This window comes from Polyodon spathula, chromosome 20 (assembly GCF_017654505.1).
Source record: "Polyodon spathula isolate WHYD16114869_AA chromosome 20, ASM1765450v1, whole genome shotgun sequence".
Classification (NCBI taxonomy): Eukaryota; Metazoa; Chordata; class Actinopteri; order Acipenseriformes; family Polyodontidae; genus Polyodon; species Polyodon spathula.
In genome coordinates, this window is record NC_054553.1 from 13,556,720 (window position 1) to 13,576,086 (window position 19,367).

General features: G+C 38.9%; 1 protein-coding gene across 4 annotated transcripts in view; it reads right to left on the bottom strand.

Annotated features, from left to right (window-relative positions):
• LOC121295659 (serine/threonine-protein kinase PAK 3) overlaps window positions 1–19,367 on the bottom strand; it is an 83,428-nt gene that overhangs the window by 53,090 nt on the left and 10,971 nt on the right. For all 4 annotated transcript variants that reach the window (XM_041220598.1, XM_041220597.1, XM_041220596.1 and 1 more), the window contains exons 2-3: window positions 3,071–3,267; window positions 1,494–1,594 (exon numbers count right to left, since the gene is read on the bottom strand). In XM_041220598.1, the coding sequence (XP_041076532.1) occupies window positions 1,494–1,594; window positions 3,071–3,245 (276 nt within the window). In that variant the 5' untranslated portion in view covers window positions 3,246–3,267. The remainder of the gene's footprint in view (window positions 1–1,493; window positions 1,595–3,070; window positions 3,268–19,367) is intronic.

The following is a 19,367-nucleotide window of genomic DNA, read 5'->3' on the forward strand; positions in this document are numbered from 1 at the left end:
TACCTCACTAATTGCATCAGCATAAGGGCTCACTTTCCATTACTCAACAAGGCTCTCAGGTCTCTAGGAGTTAACTCTCAAAACTGAGACAATCAACACTTTCATAGTGAGCAAGTCCTACTGTACCATGGTATACCCATAGCCTGCAATAATATTGTGTAGGTTGACCCATAACAAGACATTTCTCATCAAACAATGCTTATATCGTTATTCTCAATTCTTAACAGCAGTTTCACAGGAATTCACAGAGGGTTATTTAAATGTGTTGCAAAAAGGGGAAGGGAAGAGGTCTTTGAAACCCTCAACCGGGTGAAATAGATAAGGTATGTAGGTTGTTAGGCAGTTTGTGTCTAAGGGCCCAATTCAAATACTTTGAGCTGTAATTTTTCAGAAAAATCAAAATAATGTTGAGGGGTTTTTTTTAAATTTGTTTTGTAATTCCAGTGACAAACGAATTGCTCCACAATCTCTGTTTATTGTGTGCATTTATAAAGGTTAATTGAATTGGGCTCTTAGTACTAATCACATTTACCTAAATGACTCTATTTTCAATAGATTTTTTTTCCTCACTAAAGCAGATAAACCGGTTGAAGCCTATGATCAAATAACACCAACACTAAATCCACTTAGTAAGTTCATTTAATGGAATAGATATGTAACTAAAATTGAGAAGCAAACTTCCTTATCTTTGCTTTTTGCTGAAGCGCTAATTTATTATTTCACATTTCTGTAGACTGAACACTCCAATTAATGTGTTTAAGTATGGACTCCAATTGACTGTGTTGCCTTTTTATTTTGTGGTAATGGCGTGGTTTTTCAGTGGGTCTGCGGGGGTCTACAGGGTAATACACAGGCGGTCACAAGTGACACGAGTTTGGTGGTCTCAGCCATGCCCACTGTGGACATTAGTTTAATCCACATTTACAGAAACAAACAGGATAACACTTTACATTAAGTGTCTCTAATTACTGTAAGTGTTCATGGTAGTTACTTAGCAAATGCATGCGTACTTACACATAAATACAATGTATGCATAGTTACAATGTAAGTAATGTATAAGTATGCACACAATTGTATAAGAAAAGTAAGGCAGGGTTAGGTGGTTTAGGGATAGGATTAGGTTTAGAGTTAGGGTTAGGGATAGGATTATTTAATGCAAAAAGATTTACCTTGTAAATACTGGTAGGTTTAATAATATTGTAATTTAATTATTATATATACACAGTAATGAGAGACACTCAATGTAAAGTGTTACCACAAACAGTTCAGTGCTCTATTTGTGGCTAAATGGCAGGCAATGGGTCTTCAGGTCAAGACTGAGGTGTGCTCTCTTGCAGTGCTAACAGAATGTAGCCTATGCCATTTTCCCTTAAAATTTCATTGACACTAAATACACAAGGACCAAAGGAAGGGTGTCTTTCTCAGTGCTGAAGTGCTCCGTCCTCAAAACACAGCTAGTTGTCAGGAGAGCGGTGAGTGTGGCGGCGACTCACAGTGAACTCCCCTGTCACTGCGTCGAAGCCCACGTGAATGGTGTGTTCAAAGTCTGAGGGGAGAGAGATTTCAGGACGCTCCTTCTCTTTCTTCTTATTGGCTAAAAAAACAACAGGATGATCAACATCTGAAATATTGTGAAACTGTTAGATATTTTCCATCGGAAATCTTTAAAAAACATGCAGTTGTAGAGGGTGAGAATCTAGACCAGAGTACTGGAAATATTGAAATCAGATGCCCTGTACAGTGTATTATTAACATTCATACTACAAGTAGAGTGCCTCACATTGTCTTCAGAACTTTGACAGATTGAGGTGCCACATACAATGCTGCGCTGTTTGTTCAATGAACAGCATGGCTAAGGGTTTTTTTATTTTGCCTTTTCACTACCCTAAATTAATTGCACTTTCAAACTGGTCTTTATATAGTACTACAATTCTGTAATTGCTAAAACAAGCTTCACTATAAAATGTAACTAATTAAAATCATAGTGAAATATTTACACATGCTTAAAATGGGCAAGAAAAGGGACCATTCGACTACCCAGCAACATTTTTTAATTAAAAAGTATTTGCTTCTTCCTTGCCAAAGCACCAGAAATAAAGGCAGATGAAGCACTTCTACATGATCACCAATCTGAACAAAGAGTTTCTCACTGGCTTATCACATCCCTGCAGTATCTGTTTCACAGTACTGGTTCAGGTTTCTTCCTTCAGGGAATTCAGGTAGTGATGCACTTTTCTACATTTGAAAAAGGTTCTGTTATTTTTTCTTTCTTCTATTTGGTAGCTTTGCAAAAGAGGCTAATCATCCCTGGTGTTTTTGAATGATTGTGTAACCTGAACAATGAAAAAAATACCGAGGTCTGTGTTAAAAAGGGTTAGAGATTACATCATTCATTCTTCAGCTACAAACACTGTTCTTCACTTTCCCACAAAAGTGGCATCCGTTCTGGGAATAAAAAAAAATATTAAAATATATAATAATAAAAGAAAACTTTTGCGTTAGAATAATCCCTATTATTGATATTTTCTATGCATAGTACATTGTTAAATACCATATTGTATATAGTACCCATACCTTTCCTCTCTTCTGATCTGTAGACCTGTGTAGACTCTTTCAGTACTGAAAACTATGAGATAATCATCCCAGATAAATTTAACTGCAAGTAGAAACATGCTCCATGCTATGGGATCAACTGCACAGTAACTGCATTGTTGTTATTTGCTGTCTACCATTTATATAAATTATCCAATTAATAAATTATATAAAGAGTAAATAAACTTCATTGGTACTGGGGTTTTGGGTACATGTGCCAACCTCTAGAATGAGAAAAAATGTATTTGTCCAACCTGTCCAGGATACCACTACACTTGGAGGACAGAGCTAAGCAGACAGCCCACTCCTTGCACCATACTCCAACACACATTATTAGCCTATATAGTTACAATATAGAAATGCATTCTTTGTATTTTGTTATATGACACAGATATGTGTATGTTTAAATTGGGTTATGTATTTTTTCCCATGGTTAAACCATTAACTATTCACACAGTGCATGTCTGGGCACTCTCACTTTTATCTCCTCCCCCAGGGAAGATGGAGCGAAGGCGGGCTTTCTTGTTCTTCTCTTCGGGAGCCATTGGGAGAGGTTTGGAGCTGTGGTTTGCTGCGGGAGAGTCGCGATTGTTGCTGTTCATTCTCAAGGGAGGGGCTGGCGGTTTCTCTTCAATATCGACACTATCGGACATCTTTAATGGCACTCACAATGTCCTGTAAGAAAAAGAGGTGTTAACAGTTATTTTTTGATTTGGGTTCCTCCGATGGATAAGCAAGAGTGACGGTTTCATGAAACATCTGCAAGATTACAATGCTGAATCAGAAAAAACTAAAACTAAATATCTAACACCGTTATACCAGAAAGAATCACTAAAAGCACATACTTAATGTAATTTCCAAACAGCATTACATTTACAACATTTATAACATACTGTTTATAATGCAATCTAAGTTACAGGACTGGAAAACAGCATTTACAGTACAGTTCTGTGCTGTATTTAAATGGCATTTCAAACAGGTAAATAACACATAGAAACAAAAATAGCAAAACTTCTGCTTGCAGCACTGAAACCTGCAGTATTGATAAGTGTGACGAGTGTGCTAATGACATGAGCAGTACTGTAAGCTTGCACTTCCTTTTACTTTAGCAAATGCAACACTGATAACAATGCAGTACAGTAACTTAACTTTTTTTCAGTTAGTAATTTGAATAGCTTTTCAACTGTAAAAACCTACATAATTACCTACATGACATGTGTAGGGGAATAATTGCATAGAACCATTCCTGTACCTGTTTGTTGCTACTCTGTACTACAATTATTCACTGAGTTATATACTTTAAAGCATTTTGAGTTTATGAGTGTAACAGGGAGAGATCTGTGCTGACTCTGCTGACGTGTTCACGGGCTGCAGGAAGAGGGCGGCAGTCGTCCAACAACCGCCTGTGAGTCATGGCAGTGACACGGGGAAGTGGGAAAGTGGGTGTTTGGACTTTCCCCCTCTCTGAATGGCTGAGAGGCGCGTCTTGGGAGATTGTTAGCCCTATAAATTAACGCTCTGTTGTTTCCTCAGATCTGCCCTGTTAAACACGCCAAGAGTGTGGAAGCGCTGGTCAACGACCGAGAACCAGTGGGAGAGAAAGAAACGGAGGTTCAGAGCGAGACATTGAGGGCGGGGAACCCTTGGGCAGACCCCTGATTAGTATATCAGAGCAGGCTAGTGAGCCGGCAGTGTAGGACGGTGATCCGGGTCGCACGGGCAGCGGCGACCGGGATATCGCTGCAAAGTGCAGCACCTTTTCTTTGTAGTTTTTGTTACTGTTTTATTTTCCCTGTTTCTTTGTGCCTTCTGTTTTGAATTATTGTTTCGAAGCACCTGCAAGGGCGCCGGTATTGTGTACTATCGCTTGGTATGCCTGTGGTTCTGTTTACCATCGTTGGTAAATCAGACCACGGACCCACAGCGCCATCTGCGGGACTAAAGAAAAAACAGCACCCCGAAATAAAACTGGGCACCTGTGCAGTGTTGCCAAATTCACCTGTCTGTCTCCTGTGTCAGTGAATTACCCACCAGCCTTCCACAATGGGCTATTAAGTTTATAGAAATAAAGTAAATGTATTAAACTGCAGGTACGTGTAGCTGAAAAACAAACTGTGGGTGGTGTAACAAAAGGAACATGGCTCCAGCTTATCTGTTGATCAGGGTGAACCTACCTTTCCACCTAACCTTTATTGTACTACCTTGTAAATACCTGTCCCCCTTTCTTTGTTAGACCAACTGAGCTGCCTCCAGCTTATCGGTTGATCAAGGTGAACCCACCTTTCCACCTAACCTTTATTGTACTACCTTGTAAATACCTGTCCCCCTTTCTTTGTTACACCAACTGAGCTGCCTCCAGCTTATTGGTTGAAAGGGAAACCACCCTGTCTCTCTGTAAAGGTATAATAACTGTATGCTAACTCTGTATGGGAGAACACTGCTCGGGCTTCTTAACACTGATGTGTCGAGCTGTTCTTGTTTGTGCAAACTAATAAAGCTTTATATCTCTGAATACTTGGTGCAGTTGGCTCTCTTAGTTGCAGACCTGAAAAGTTCCATGACGCATGTGATTTCCCCCCCTCTTCCTCTTTGTTTTTAACCCAGGTGCATGTGAGACGGATATATGAGTTAGTAACCAGCAATATAGTGCTGATATAACAACATAGATCAGTTTTAGAATAGGTCAAAAATGAGACTTTTGCCTTTAAGTGATGGCCAACAATGACATTTGTACTATGGATGTTTCTCCACCTGTAATAGAAATATTGTATGGTACTGTATATTTGCAGAAATTAACTTGTCTATTGCCACAGTTTTATGTTTCCATGTGAATCCTATAAAGACCAACTTGTGCAATTCTGCTTATTTTAAGGTTCCTTTTTACAACTTTGCATCCATTTTAAAATGTTTTAAGTTTAGAACAAATAGTAGGGTTAGGGTTATATTTACAACAGTTATAAATACATGCAATAGCCTACCAGGTGAAGTAGTAGGATATAAAACAATGGGAACATTTAAAAGATTCTAGATTCTGTGCTTTTAAATCCCCCCCCCCCCCCCCCCCCCCCGTAGGGGAGTATGGTGTGCTACCAAGGGACAAGTCAAAATGGCCCAAGTGGCTCAATCGTTCCTAAGTGGCTGAGGGCTTTGTTTCAATGTGGGTCAGGACTATAAGCGTGTTTAATGACCCGCTGTTTAGGAAATTCATATCTCCATGGTACACCTGGCTGGCGCTGCTGCAGCTCCCAGCGCTTGGCACATATGCCTGAATGTTTGTATGGGAACCTTTAGATCTGGTGGAATGCTTGCCCATTTTTTTAATGACTTCCAAATTCCAAAGTATTTGTATACAATGCACTAATTAACACTATTTCTCAGCATTCGTTTGGGGTTATTTAACAGGCATTGACTGTAGTGGTAAAAACATATTTAACATACAAAAAAGTAGGACTTATAGTGACTGCACAAAAAAAGCTGAAAAAATAAATAACATTTTACAGAATTTCTAATGAATATGTTTTGAGAGGTTTTGTCACTCAGTATTCACATCATAGCTGCCTGCTTGCATAAACATACAGTACAGTAGTTATTAAACATGTGAAGACCAAGGCTGCATCTGTTATAGTTTACCGTGCTGGGCATAGGCCAGGAATACCTTGTGATTGAGATGTCCAAAGCTCCCCCTTGATAAGGCTGTAGCCAGGAGCCCTAGAGTCTATGTATATTTAGAATCAAAGTGCTAGCGGAATGGCATGATGGGACACATGGGAACCATGGCCATGCCGCCTTATAGCCTGTTCTGCAGTATAAAGGGCTGCACTGTATATATCTCAAGGTCATATTTGTAAATAAAATCATTTAAATGGACGTTTCTGAATAAGCTTTCCTGCTGAGGTCAGTTGCTATTTTAAAACAATCACACTGTCCACAAAGCAGTTAGTGGTGACTGCTCTGTTTTTGTCCTCCCGTGGCAACACTGATTTTAATGAGGGTTGAAACAAAAACTTGTTCGTTGTATATATTAAAGGTAAGCATTGGGTGAACGTGACATGTGCGCTTGGTGTTAACATGGTTCTGGACGGATCATTCATGATCAATGGCATCCCTTTTGAGACTGTTCTCTGTTAAACATCTGTAATGTGCAGTTTTGAGTTACTGCTGGTGGTGGCTCAACACCCTAGCGACAGTGTCATGGAACTGCAGGTGTTTCAAGTTAATGACACAGACAGCAACAACTAGTGTACTGTAATAGCCAATAGGGATTCAGCAGGCTTCCTCCGATCCCACGACCAAGCCACATTCCTCTTTTACACCCAGGCACTCGAGAGTGGATGTCAACGAGCTACCAGCCTCTAGAGAACAAAGGCCAGTCCTGCAGGTGTCAGACTGAGCTCACTGGGAGCCTGGCCAGCAGGATAAATGTGGATAAACAGTCCCTGCTGGTTTTGCCTCCCTAATCCATGAGAGCACCACAGCCAATGCGATACTCTCTTTGGAATTCCCAGTGAAGACCGGCGAGTTCGCACAGCCAGGACGCAAACCTGCGCTCCCCTCACTGTATAACTCACCATGCTTTTACCAGATGAGCCACTTGGGATATTTAGAAAGTTTCTTTTATTCCTCAGCTCCCCTAAAGACTGCTGAATGTCAGGGGTGACATGTTCTGATTAAAGCCACAGAACAGATCCCATGACAGGTAAACAGTGAATGTGGTTTCAAAGCCCTTCACTTCAAAGACGACATTCGAGGCTGTGGCATAAAAAGAGCACACATGGCAGCTGTAATATAAGAGTGTTACTGTATAGGTTTTAGGGTTTAAAAAACAACAGATTAATCTCCCAGCTTTCTGCTTTGTAATGCGTATACCCCCAATATCTTTTTCAACATAAATGAGTCTTCATTCCAGCAGGTGAAATATCTAACATACCATGGCATGCCAAGAAGTGCCTCTCTGTCCTTCTGCTAATGCTAATGCTCAAGAAACCCGGCAAATCAGCTCATGCTGAATGTCGGGATCACTAAGACGGTTAAAACAAAATGAAAAGTCTGCATGCATTGGTCTATTTATCAAGTATACAATATTCATTTAATTATTTTGCATTATTTTGCAGAAAGCCATTATGATTAACTGTAACTCTTTTTATTTGCTATTGGAAACATCTGCATTCTCCACTTACTGTACAGTACCTGTTCATGTTAACATGTATAACAAGTCCTGTGTATTTAAGTCAGGGAATAAAGCAGGGGAACGATTTGGAGACTTGGGCCTAGTGATCTCATTCAGCACAGTTGGTAATGTTTAGCACTCCTTTACAGCTGTGTCTTGGCTTCATTGTTTTTCGGAAGTATAGCCTGAAGCTTCACAGTGATATGACTCACTCAGCAGTAATCCCAGTAGGGGATCACAGCCATTCTTTAAGAGAAGAGAAAAGAGGAGTATACAGTACAGTGAAAGCACTGGAAAGCACACAAAAAGACACAGCAGTGAAACTGACTATTACCTTTAGCAGTGTTTATCGATATTCCCAGAAAAGGACTGTTCCTTCAAAGTCGATATACGGACGTGCAAAAACACCAACATGTACACTGTGGAATGCTGAAACCAGTATGTTTCTCTTCAATCAGATATCTAATAGTTTACCTTTTCAAATTGTGATGATCCTCCATAACTTCGAAGTGATCAATCAGAATTAATTTTAAGATACAACCAGAAGAAACTATGGACAATATTTTCAAGACACTTCCTCCAATCTTCAAATCCTGTTTTTTTTTTTAAAGTAGACGATCCCATATAAATTATACAAAACTCAGGAGCACTTCAAAGGCCATAGAAAAACAGTTCAGGACTGGAGTAAACGTTTTGAACATACAGCCCATAGTGTCTTATAGTCAAGCAGACAAACGGTTCACCTGGTGCCTTTTTAGTACACTGGAAAAGGCACTAGCTGAAACGTTTGTCTACTTAACCTAGTTGTACTTTAAACCATGATGATCAGGCATTATTTCAGATTATCTGAATAGGATATTAGATAGAAAGAAATTGCATCTCAATCCTGACCTTAACATCAACTGACTGCCATTATGTCCTCAGTCCTTCTCAAGCAGAGCTGAATTGTGCTGAACTGTGTGTTGATTTTGTGATATGGTCAAATGTGGACTGCAAACTCATATCACTTGTGACCTGAACAGATATAATGTCTATTGAATTAGCCTGCTTTGCCACCTAGCCCCACCTCCCACCACACATCACTTTAAAGGGAATCCCATTAAAATAAAAGCGCAAGCTATGTACTGCAGGCATTTCTACGCTTTTAATGTATTTATATAAACAAGGAATACACCAGTTATGTGTCAAGGCAAATAATACAATCTTCCTGTGAAAACACGCATTTACAGCAAGTTCCTGTAGCACAATAATATGCAAGATCAGAGTTATGAACACATTAAACTGTACAACATTGCAAAAGTACTTTCAGCCCATTATCCAAGAACCTAAATAAAATGCTTGTACAGTATGCAAAACTATTTCAGAAAGTCGTGGAAGAGAAAGTGAAGTGAATGGCTATTAGAAATCCAACTTCAATGCTTTAATGCCTGTGCTCGATGCTCGTAGCAAGGCAGTGTACACGCTGGAGCCTCCCTTCCGGCTCCCTGACAGCACTGTGCTCGATGCTCATAGCAAGGCAGTGTAAACGCTGGTGCTTTTTTGACACACTGTGTTAGCATAGCCTCGTTTGCCCTTCCAAAGGAGGCAAGCACTTCTCATCAATGTCACCTTGCACAGCTGGAGGGCTTGGCACTGCATTCTACACGTTGTGCAAGGTGCACTACTAGTGCAGGCTCTGAGACGTGGGGATGGATAAAGGAGTTTGATTCATTAATTATACCAGAAATGATTTCTTGTCTAATGAGCTCTCGTCTATGCAATAATTAATTCAATTCACAGGGATCTCCTCTGAATGATGGTGATTGAAGCCCCCTCAGCCCTACTATTTTTGACATAAATCAGGCCTGTAGTTTGTCTTCTGATGAACTCACAAATCCTCTTGAGCTAGGAAAGGAGAAGCACTCGCAATGACTGAATTATTCAAATGCCAGTGCTGTTTCTTCTCACTCACTCGTACTGTGCAGTCTTGAAAGCTGCTTGTACTTTCAGTTACGGTACTATCAAATTCAAAACTATTACCTTAAAGAGCAACATGGTATGATTGTGAAATATAAGAGTTATCCTAACAAATGTATTCTTCTTGTTGTTTTGAATCACTTGATGTGCAATGTTTAAGCCATCACATCTTGGTGACTTTTTAAAGTGTAAAGCACTACTCATGCAAGCAAGTACACCTGTACATTTAACAGCTCCTTATCTTTTTGCAGTGAAGATCCAGGCTTAACCCTTCGTGGCCCTATGTCGTACCAGGTCCGACATTGACATTTTCCCTTTCCAGTCCGACATAATCCAAAAGATGTCAAGCACAGGTCTCTATAGTTTTTTTTTTTTTCCCTGAAAAAGCCAAAAAAAACCTTTCAATGGCTGAGTGAGACCGATAGGAGCCGAGAGAAGTCAAAAAAAAATCTGAGAAATACACAAAGGCCCTGCACCACAGACCTAACACGGACATAAAAAAACAAGATAGCTGCTTCTGCATCCAGCGCTCAAAGAATATCACAGACCTTTGCAGAGCTTTATGAGATGTTATAATAATAAAATAATGACTTGGATCGCATTATTGAGGAGTTGGTGATAAAAAGAGTGATCAGGAGAGGATTTATCAGTATGCATTACTAAGAAGAGGCATGTGATAAATGCAGCAGACAAGGGGTGGAGTTTGGCTGGAGATGCAGTACTGAGTGTCTTTATGATATGATTTTAAACAGCGTGTGTAAAATAAATAGCGCATTTGAAAATAAACTGGACCTGACGTGCCTGACAGGTGCTGAATAAATGGACCGCAAAGGGTTAAACAAGTTCTAATGGATATTGCTCAGCCATGTCTAAATTTGAAAATGGGGTTAGGTGCACTTAAAACATAAACATCCTTTCTAAATATGGGATAAAACATAACAAGCCTTGCCGATAAACATGCTCTACTGGACCCTTTGCTTCTCTCTGACTATAAATCAAGTTCAAATCCTAATCAATAACCATCTTGTTAACTTAAAATGATTGCAAAATAAAGATCTTAATGTAACAACTTAGAGATCCTATAACCCTTTCACTTTATATGCAGGTACATGCTTACGTGGGACATATTTCCAAAGCGTTTCCACCAGTCTTTAATTAACTCCTATTTTATTTTTTATTTTTTTAAATATGAAACTTCAACGTAAATGACTGAAAATATTAAGTCTGCAGGTGTAATGACAATTACATGACAGCTCTCCTTACAGGAATGCTTAATAAAATATATTTCTATACATTGCTGCATATAACTAGAGAATTAAAAGACTCAGTTTCGCATAATTAGATTCAATTTTGAGTAACAATAAACCTCAGAATGTGGACTCACTTCCAGACACAGATATTTGCATTATATTTTTGGAACTGTTTGGAACTGTCTGCCCTGCTTTACCACAGTTAAGTGCCAGACCATGGATCCAGGCAATGTTGTATATATTTATTCTGTAAAACAGTGATGCTTTAAAAACTATTTATTAACACATAGAATCTGGCTGTAGAATAGCAGCCTCTTGCACATGTAATGCAGCCTACTCATTATCACTGAAGCATTAAGGCACGACAGGGGAAGGGCTGACATGATATAAGCAGACACTCAAGTCATTACAAGCATGATGTGAAGGGATTCTACTAATTCAAAACATTGTGCTATAATTCATTTACATTCGATAGGCACATATGTTCTGAGTAACTAAATAAACAAGTTTACTCTTGAGGTTTAATAAGATTTTAAGCAGAATGCAACACCTCTAGAACAGAATGAGAACGCTCAGGAATGTAAAATCAACGAGGATAAAACAACATGATGAATACATGTAAAAACAGCATCTCACAAAGGGAAAAGTTTAGAGAAACATCACACATACGCAGCTCACATTGATAGCATTGAGTATGCTTATGCAGACTTCTAAATAGCACACAAGTTGTTTACATGTTGTAGCCTTGAAGTTTTACACAATAAGCACTGGATATATACAGTATGCAGCGAGGTGTATTTGAAATGTCACCCACCATGCACAACAGATTTTCTTTTCAATGTAATACAGCCGAACTGTCAGATCCCAATAGCATGAACAGGAACCACTGCTGAAGATGAACCCATAGCAGGATTCTTCTAGGTTTACTGTATCAGGGTTTGTTTGTTTATGCAAAACTTGTTGGTTCTTATTGTAAGACCCGGCTCCATTGTAGCAAACACAAACACTCAGAAGGTTAGGAATGTTGTACATGTATACACACTTTGATTTAGCTCAAGGAAGCAAAAACATAATTTAGAAATACTAAGAAGACATTGACAAAGACTTCTGGTCGAAACGTTGGCATTGCTTCTTTTAGTAGCTTCTTTTGAATTTGTTCACCGTGGCTGGTTTCACACTTATGGATGATGCACTGAGTGGTGCTTGTATTGTTTCATTTTTTATTATTTCAAACTAATCGCTTTAGGGTTTGCAGTCGAAACTCATGCCAATGATCTAGCTGCCATCGTGTGACCTATAGCAGTGGTGCGCAAACTTTTAAAATGCCGCCCCCATTTTTTTAGCATACATGTTGTTGCGCCCCCTTCGTTAGACCATAACTTTATATTTTAACAGGTGTTTATTTCCCTAATTATGTGTAAATCGCGTATTTCTTCCTTAACCACAAGTCCAGATTTAGTTATATACATATGCATATCAAAATTCAACATTTAAAATCAGTATATGTCTTTTTTTTCTTTTTTTTACACTTAGCTGGTGAACATTTAGCTGGCATGATTTCACAAATCTGTATGTACCGGGGAGCGAAGCGAACGACACGAACACAGCACAAGTACAAAACAAAAGACAACTGTAGCTAGTCATAAAAAAAATGACGGTATCCTTTTGCTCCTTTTGTGGATATGAAATAAAATAAATAAAACACAAAGAAATAGAGTATGGGCATACCACTCAATAAAACAAAGGAAACAGTTTTGGGAATACCAGCGGCTTGTTAAAGAGCTGATATGATTATTACTATAAGTCAACATTATTAAAACAAAGAAGCGTCATTTTAAAGAAATACAAAACCAGTGTGTGTTGCTCCCTGTCACTTTGACTAAAATGAATGTGAAATAAAGAGAGATAACATACTGTAACATGCATGGGGGAAAGCAGCAGCAGGGCTGGTAGGTGACGTAATCACATACAGAGACATAAGCAAAGGAGCCGGCTCTTTTGTACAGCGGTATCAGTGCTATGCTTCACTGCGAGAAATCCCTGGTTCGCGCCCGCCTTCCGCCTGTGTGTGGATTGCCTCACCCTGTGTGATGCACCTGCCTGCATTAACCTATTTCTCTACATTGGTGTCAGAAGTGGACGCAGATACCCCGGCACGCACTCGTCGGACTGTAGCCTGGTAAGCAAGTCCGGGACAGACTTGAGGCTGGCAGGGGAGAGTGTAGCGTGCACGGGGGACGGCAGCAGCAGGGTTGGTAGGTGACGTAATCACATACAGAGACATAAGCCCAATATACGCTCATTGCAAAGGAGCCGACTCTTTTGTACAGCGGTATCAGCGCTATGCTGGAGTGCGAGAAGTCCAGGGTTCGTGCCCGCCCTCCGCCTGTGAGTGGACTGCCTCGCCCTGTGTGAGGCAGGAACCGAGATCACTACAATACCATCCAATTCAATTGTTCTATTTCTTCTTCTCCTATTTCTCCTTCTTTTTATTGTCTTTCTAACCACAGACAGTGACATCATAAAGAACATTATATTTTTCGACTTTAATAATAATTAACTTCTCATTGATGTCGATTTATTTAATTTTTTATTTTTGTGGTAATTTCTGTGTGAGCGAGACAGTGACAGCCTGACAGCCACTACCTTTGAGCTTATTTGTGACCGGTCCATTGCCAGGGGAGCGCAAATACAAATAAAACAACTGTATTTCTAGATTTGTTTGTTTCATTCATGGCGCTCTCTTTGCTTGTGGTGTGCTCCATTTAAGTCAATATTTTTAATTGCTTTTTATTCGCTCGCTCATGTCATTTGCGTCCGGTGTGCAACGTCCTGTAACATGGAACATTGAGGTGTTTGATTTGGCACAGTGTGCTGCAGAGCTGGGCTTACACTCACACAAGAATGTGTTTGTTAGCATTTATGTATTTACCTGAATCTGGACTTTTTTTTTGTTATTTATAGGAAAAAATATGAATTTACATTAAATCCAGAAGAAAATGCCTGTTATATTTTTATACACTTGTCTCCCCTGTTCACTGCAGTTTCACTGACACGCTCGCCACTTGAAACTTAATTTCTCCAGTTCTACAAGTATTCGAGAGATCGTCAACGGCTCATTTGAAAGGTAATAACTTGGAATAATTAGCTGTCATTTCTGTTTTTATTAAAAAGGTTCTATCCTTTTCTTTTTACAGAACTGTCCCTTTAGTCATAGTCTCCTAAGAGAGCTGTGGTGGCGTGAGGCTCTTGCCACGTCATCAGTATAAATGTCTTCTCAGTTGACTCATATGATTACATAAAAGTTTTCGATTGATTTGTTGATTGACAAGCAACACAAACAAGCCAAATTACAAGAAACAATTTAGGATCACCGGCCAAAACAAAAGCACGTCTCAGCTGCATAGAGGTCAATGTTTTTGTTTGAACTCCTTTAAAAGGATCAAAACAGTAAGTTTCTGATTTTCTTGATGTTTATTCCAAAACCATGGAGCAAGAAAATCAAGTATCTGTTTTTCAAATGTTAACATGTTTATATTTGCGAAAAGAATAACCAAAGGATTATCAGTGCACTAAAAGAGGGACCAGTAATAGTGCTAATAAAGTGAATAAGAGGAATTCCTTTTGAAACACTGGTTAGCAGTGGTCCAGCCCTTGCAAGACCGTTCAGGTATCGCAGTAATTTTTAAATTATATCTCAAATATCACATCCTTGTTTATCCTCATGTAATGAATTCTGATTATCTGGTTTATATCACATGGTTATTATTAAAGGCAGGGCTGCAACATCAAACTGATTTAATTGATGCAGTGTTCCAAGGGCATAATTCATGACCCCAGTGTGATGTGGAGGCACGAGGTCTCTGGCTGCACTTGCGTGAAAGGCATGCAGTATGAATATGCCGCGTCTCCAGTCTCACAAGCCTGATTTGTGCCATCAGCTATAGCTGGAAGCCCCAGTCACAAGATTTATTTCAATTTCACAGTCTTTTATAAACTCTTGCAAGTTGCTGTCATTTTAGAAATACAGCCCCAAAGGCGATACTGTCGTTCTCATTGGAATATTGGATTTCCATATCTTTAGCTTGTGATGTCTGCTAATATTATCCATTGACTCTTCTCCTACCCATAGCTTTTAAAAGGAAACTCATAAAGCTTCAATCAATAGGAAGCTTGTGGCAGTTTTTGCAGTTGTTCTATTAAATTCAGTGAGAATGTTAATACTACAGTATTTGTGTTAGAACTATAGCATAACTCATGTTTAAATATTTCACAACCTCTGCTGCAATGGTGTAGATTAAAACACAGTCAGCGCCGCCTAACTGGGATACTGATAAAAGGGATTGCTGCTTAAATGGGATACAACTCTTGGAGATGGTTCTTACCAAAGCTATTTATGTTGTTTAATTGGGACGTGACTTTGTTTAATTGGGATACAGTATTTTCAAATGATGAATGGAGATCGCTTTTCAGGGCATAATAGGTCACATAGCACTGTGCAGTGGATACGTGATTACACTGTGCAGTCAGTCCAGTGGGTGTGTGATTACACTGTGCAGTCAGTGCAGTGAGTGCGTGATTACACTGTGCAGTGAGTGGGTGTGTGATTACACTGTGCAGTCAGTGCAGTGAGTGCGTGATTACACTGTGCAATGAGTGTGTGATTACACTGTGAAGTCTGTGCTGTGAGTACGTGATTACACTGTGGCTTGTGTAAACCACGTTGAACTCTTGAATGAGCTGGAGTCTCCTGTGGTTTCTCAGGCTGCTATTGCATGTTATGAGTTTCATCCATCAATTACCAGAAGGGGGCAATAATAATTGTAGGGCTTGTCACATCCTGGTCGTGCACGGTGGTCCTGCACTGCATTAACAGTGTTATGGCAGGTGTTTATATTTCTTTTACCAGCCCATATTTATTAGTGCAGCTGAATTTAAAAATTAAAAAATCTGCTCTGTTTTCCCACTTATAAATGATCTTAAAAGAGGTGTGTCTCTATGGTACCCTCAAAGGTACAAATGGCAAATACAATCTAATCCATATCTCTTCATTTATTTCAATACCTTTTGTTGAAGTAACTGTGTGTGGTGCTTTTAACCGCATCAGATAGGGGCTCCCAAAATAACAAAGAGCTCACAACGCAGGGATCTCCATTAGCCTCTGGGATTTTTAATTACTGCTGTGAATATTATTGGCAGACAACCAACATCTGCCAGGCCACTGAATAGGTGTGTTACTCCTACTGCTCTGAATTGTCACACAGCTGAGATGCAATTACAGCTGCAGAGAATTCAAATCCAATAACAGATGTAACGGAATGAAGACTGGAAAATATCCAAATGCCATCCCTGACATTCTGTAATATATAAAAGCTGCATCTTCCTCTTTCAAGTCAGTTGCAAAGTGCCTCTTATTTACAAAGGCATTAGCAGATTTACAACCCACCCCCCACCCCCCTCCCTTTTTTTCTTTGCTGGCTTTTTATACATCACAAACCCGTAGATACAAAATCTAATAAACAATCAAACTGTTTCTTCCTGGTACCTAATCATATCTTGAGCAGCTGATCACATGGCTTGATTGAAGCTTGACCACTGGAGTTCAACGGGATGATAACGAATGCCTTTTGGATTCTTAAATATCTGTGAGCAAATTTTTTTAACAGTTTTTAAATGAGCAGGTAGTGACAACCTGGCATTTTGTATGCTACTTGTACAGCCTGGTGACCTTTCTGTAATGCTGCAAATGTTTGTGGGGTGTTTTTTTTTTTCTCACCTGGTTCAATTAATTAGATTTAAACGCGACATATGGGCTAGCTCTTATCCACTGCCCCGTGCCTTCCAGACCCCCTAGTACAGTAACTGCTAATGAGGCTCATTTCCTGCCCAGCAAAGCACCTGCTAACTGGGCATTCACACTCGCACTCCAGTGCCAAGTTATGTACTGTGGATGGTCCCGTACTGTATATCATGTGGCAAGAGGTGGATGACATGCTCTTGAGTACGGCTCAAACCAGGCACCTCCAGACTTCAGAATGCAGGACCTCAGGACCCGTAAACATGCACGGCAGAGCTAATCACATGACCCATACGCACTGCACACACATGGAATAACCAAGAAAAAGCCTAATCTCAATTGAGTAGGTGCCTCTCTGGATGGATGGAAACCCTTATTGGGTAACACTTTACATTGAGTGTCTCTAATTACTATGTATTTTCATAGTATTACTTTGTAAATGAAAGTGCACTTACATAATTACAATGCTATTATGCATAGTTATAATGTTCTTAATGTGTACATTTTTGCATGATACATGTAAGTACACAATTGTATCAGAAAATGGTTGGGGCTATAGGGTTTGTGGGGTTAGGGTTAAGGTTAGGGATAGTGTTACTGTATATCGTGCAAAAAGACTTACACATTAAAAGCTGTATAACTATGCATAATAACATTGTAATTATGTGTACACATGTAACGTGTTACCCCTCGTTGTGATATATACGGAGAGAATGACAATTTCTTCTCCTTACAACAACCCCTTTTTGTCAGCAACCAATTTTACTAACCAAATAATAATAGTTATTAATAACATGGTTGTGCATATTATGAGCTAAATATTAATATAATATATTATATCCATATTAATATACAGTGGCTCTCAAAAGTATTCACCCCCCTTGGACTTTTCCACTGTGTTACAACATGGAATCAAAATGGATTTAATTAGGAGTACTTGCCACTGAACAACACAAAAAAAGTCCATAATGTCAAAGTGAAAAATAAAATCTACAAATGGTTCTAAATTAATTACAAATGCAAAACAGAAAATAATTGGTTGTATAAGTATTCACTCCCTTTGCTACGACACACCTAAATAAGCTCTGGTGCAACCAATTGTCTTTAGAAGTCACATAATTAGCTGAATGGAGCCCACCTGTGTGCAATTAAGGTGTTTCACATGATTTCAGGTTAAATACACCTGTCTCTGGGAGGTCCCACAGTTGGTTAGTACATTTCCTAACAAAAACTACATCATGAAGATGAAGGAACATTCAAAGTAAATCCGGAATAAGGTTCTTCAAAAGCACCAATCAGGGGTAGGATATAAGAACATTTCCAAGGCATTGAATATCCCCCAAAGCACAGTAAAGTCCATTATTAAGAAAGGGAGAGAATATGGCACAACCGTGAGAACTGTCTAGAACAGGCCGTCCTCAAAAACTGAGTATCCGGGCGAGAAAGGCACTAGTCAGGGAGGCCACCAAGAGGCCTATAGCAACTGTAAAGGAGTTACAGTCTTCCACGGCTGAGCTGGGAGACACTGTGCATACGACAACAATAAAGGCAGTAATTGCTGCCAAAGGTGCCTCTACCAAATATTGACTCAACGGGATGAATATTTTAATTATTTCTGCAATCAATTATTTTCTGTTTTGTATTTGTAATAAATTTAGAACAATTTGTAGATTTTATTTTCACTTTGACATTGTGGACTTTTTCTTGTGTTGATCAGTGACAAAAGTCCATTTTGATTCCATGTTGTAACACAATAAAATGTGGAAAAGTCCAAGGGGGGCTGAATATTTTTGAGAGCCACTGTAATATATTATTATACATATTAATAAAATACATTAGTGTATACACATTAATAGAATATATTATTATACATATTAATATAATATATGCATTGAGAATACACTTAGGGTTTCTTATGAATAGAAACCATTTATTAATGTTTTTTAATTTTTAATTTGCTTTTATATTAAGAACAGAGTAGCGTATCATACAGTAAAATTACTGCAAACTTCGAAAGTATTACCCTTGTATTCTGGTAATTCCAGGTTAGATGTACGTCCCAATATTAATAGCGAATCTTGTATTCTGTCATACTAGATAAATAATTTGATTTCAGAAAGCCCTTATCTCCTGACATTGCTATAAACTGTGAAGCAGAGTACCTGTTTAATTTAATCAATGAGATGAAGACTTACACTGCTGTCCACAGCTATGATAAATACACTCATAAACAAACTGTAAAACTCAATTTTAGGAACACATTTTTGTTTACAGGTATAACAAACTAATGAATTTACTTTACTGTATATACATGAAATATCTTAAAAACAATCTAATATTTTATTCAACAAAAAAAGTCCCGCAAGTGTGTGTGTGTGTGGGGGTGTTATATGTGGAAAGCAGGCCTGAGCTTTCACCCTTGGTCCGTTCACTTCTATTGGTGCCGATATTATTATTATTATTATTATTATTATTATTATTTATTATTATTATTATTATTACCCAGGACGACTTACAGTTGTACTCAAAAAATACATATCAAGAATTACAGTGCAATTAAGAGTAAGATATAAAAGATATTCCTCTTACAGAGACATACACCAGA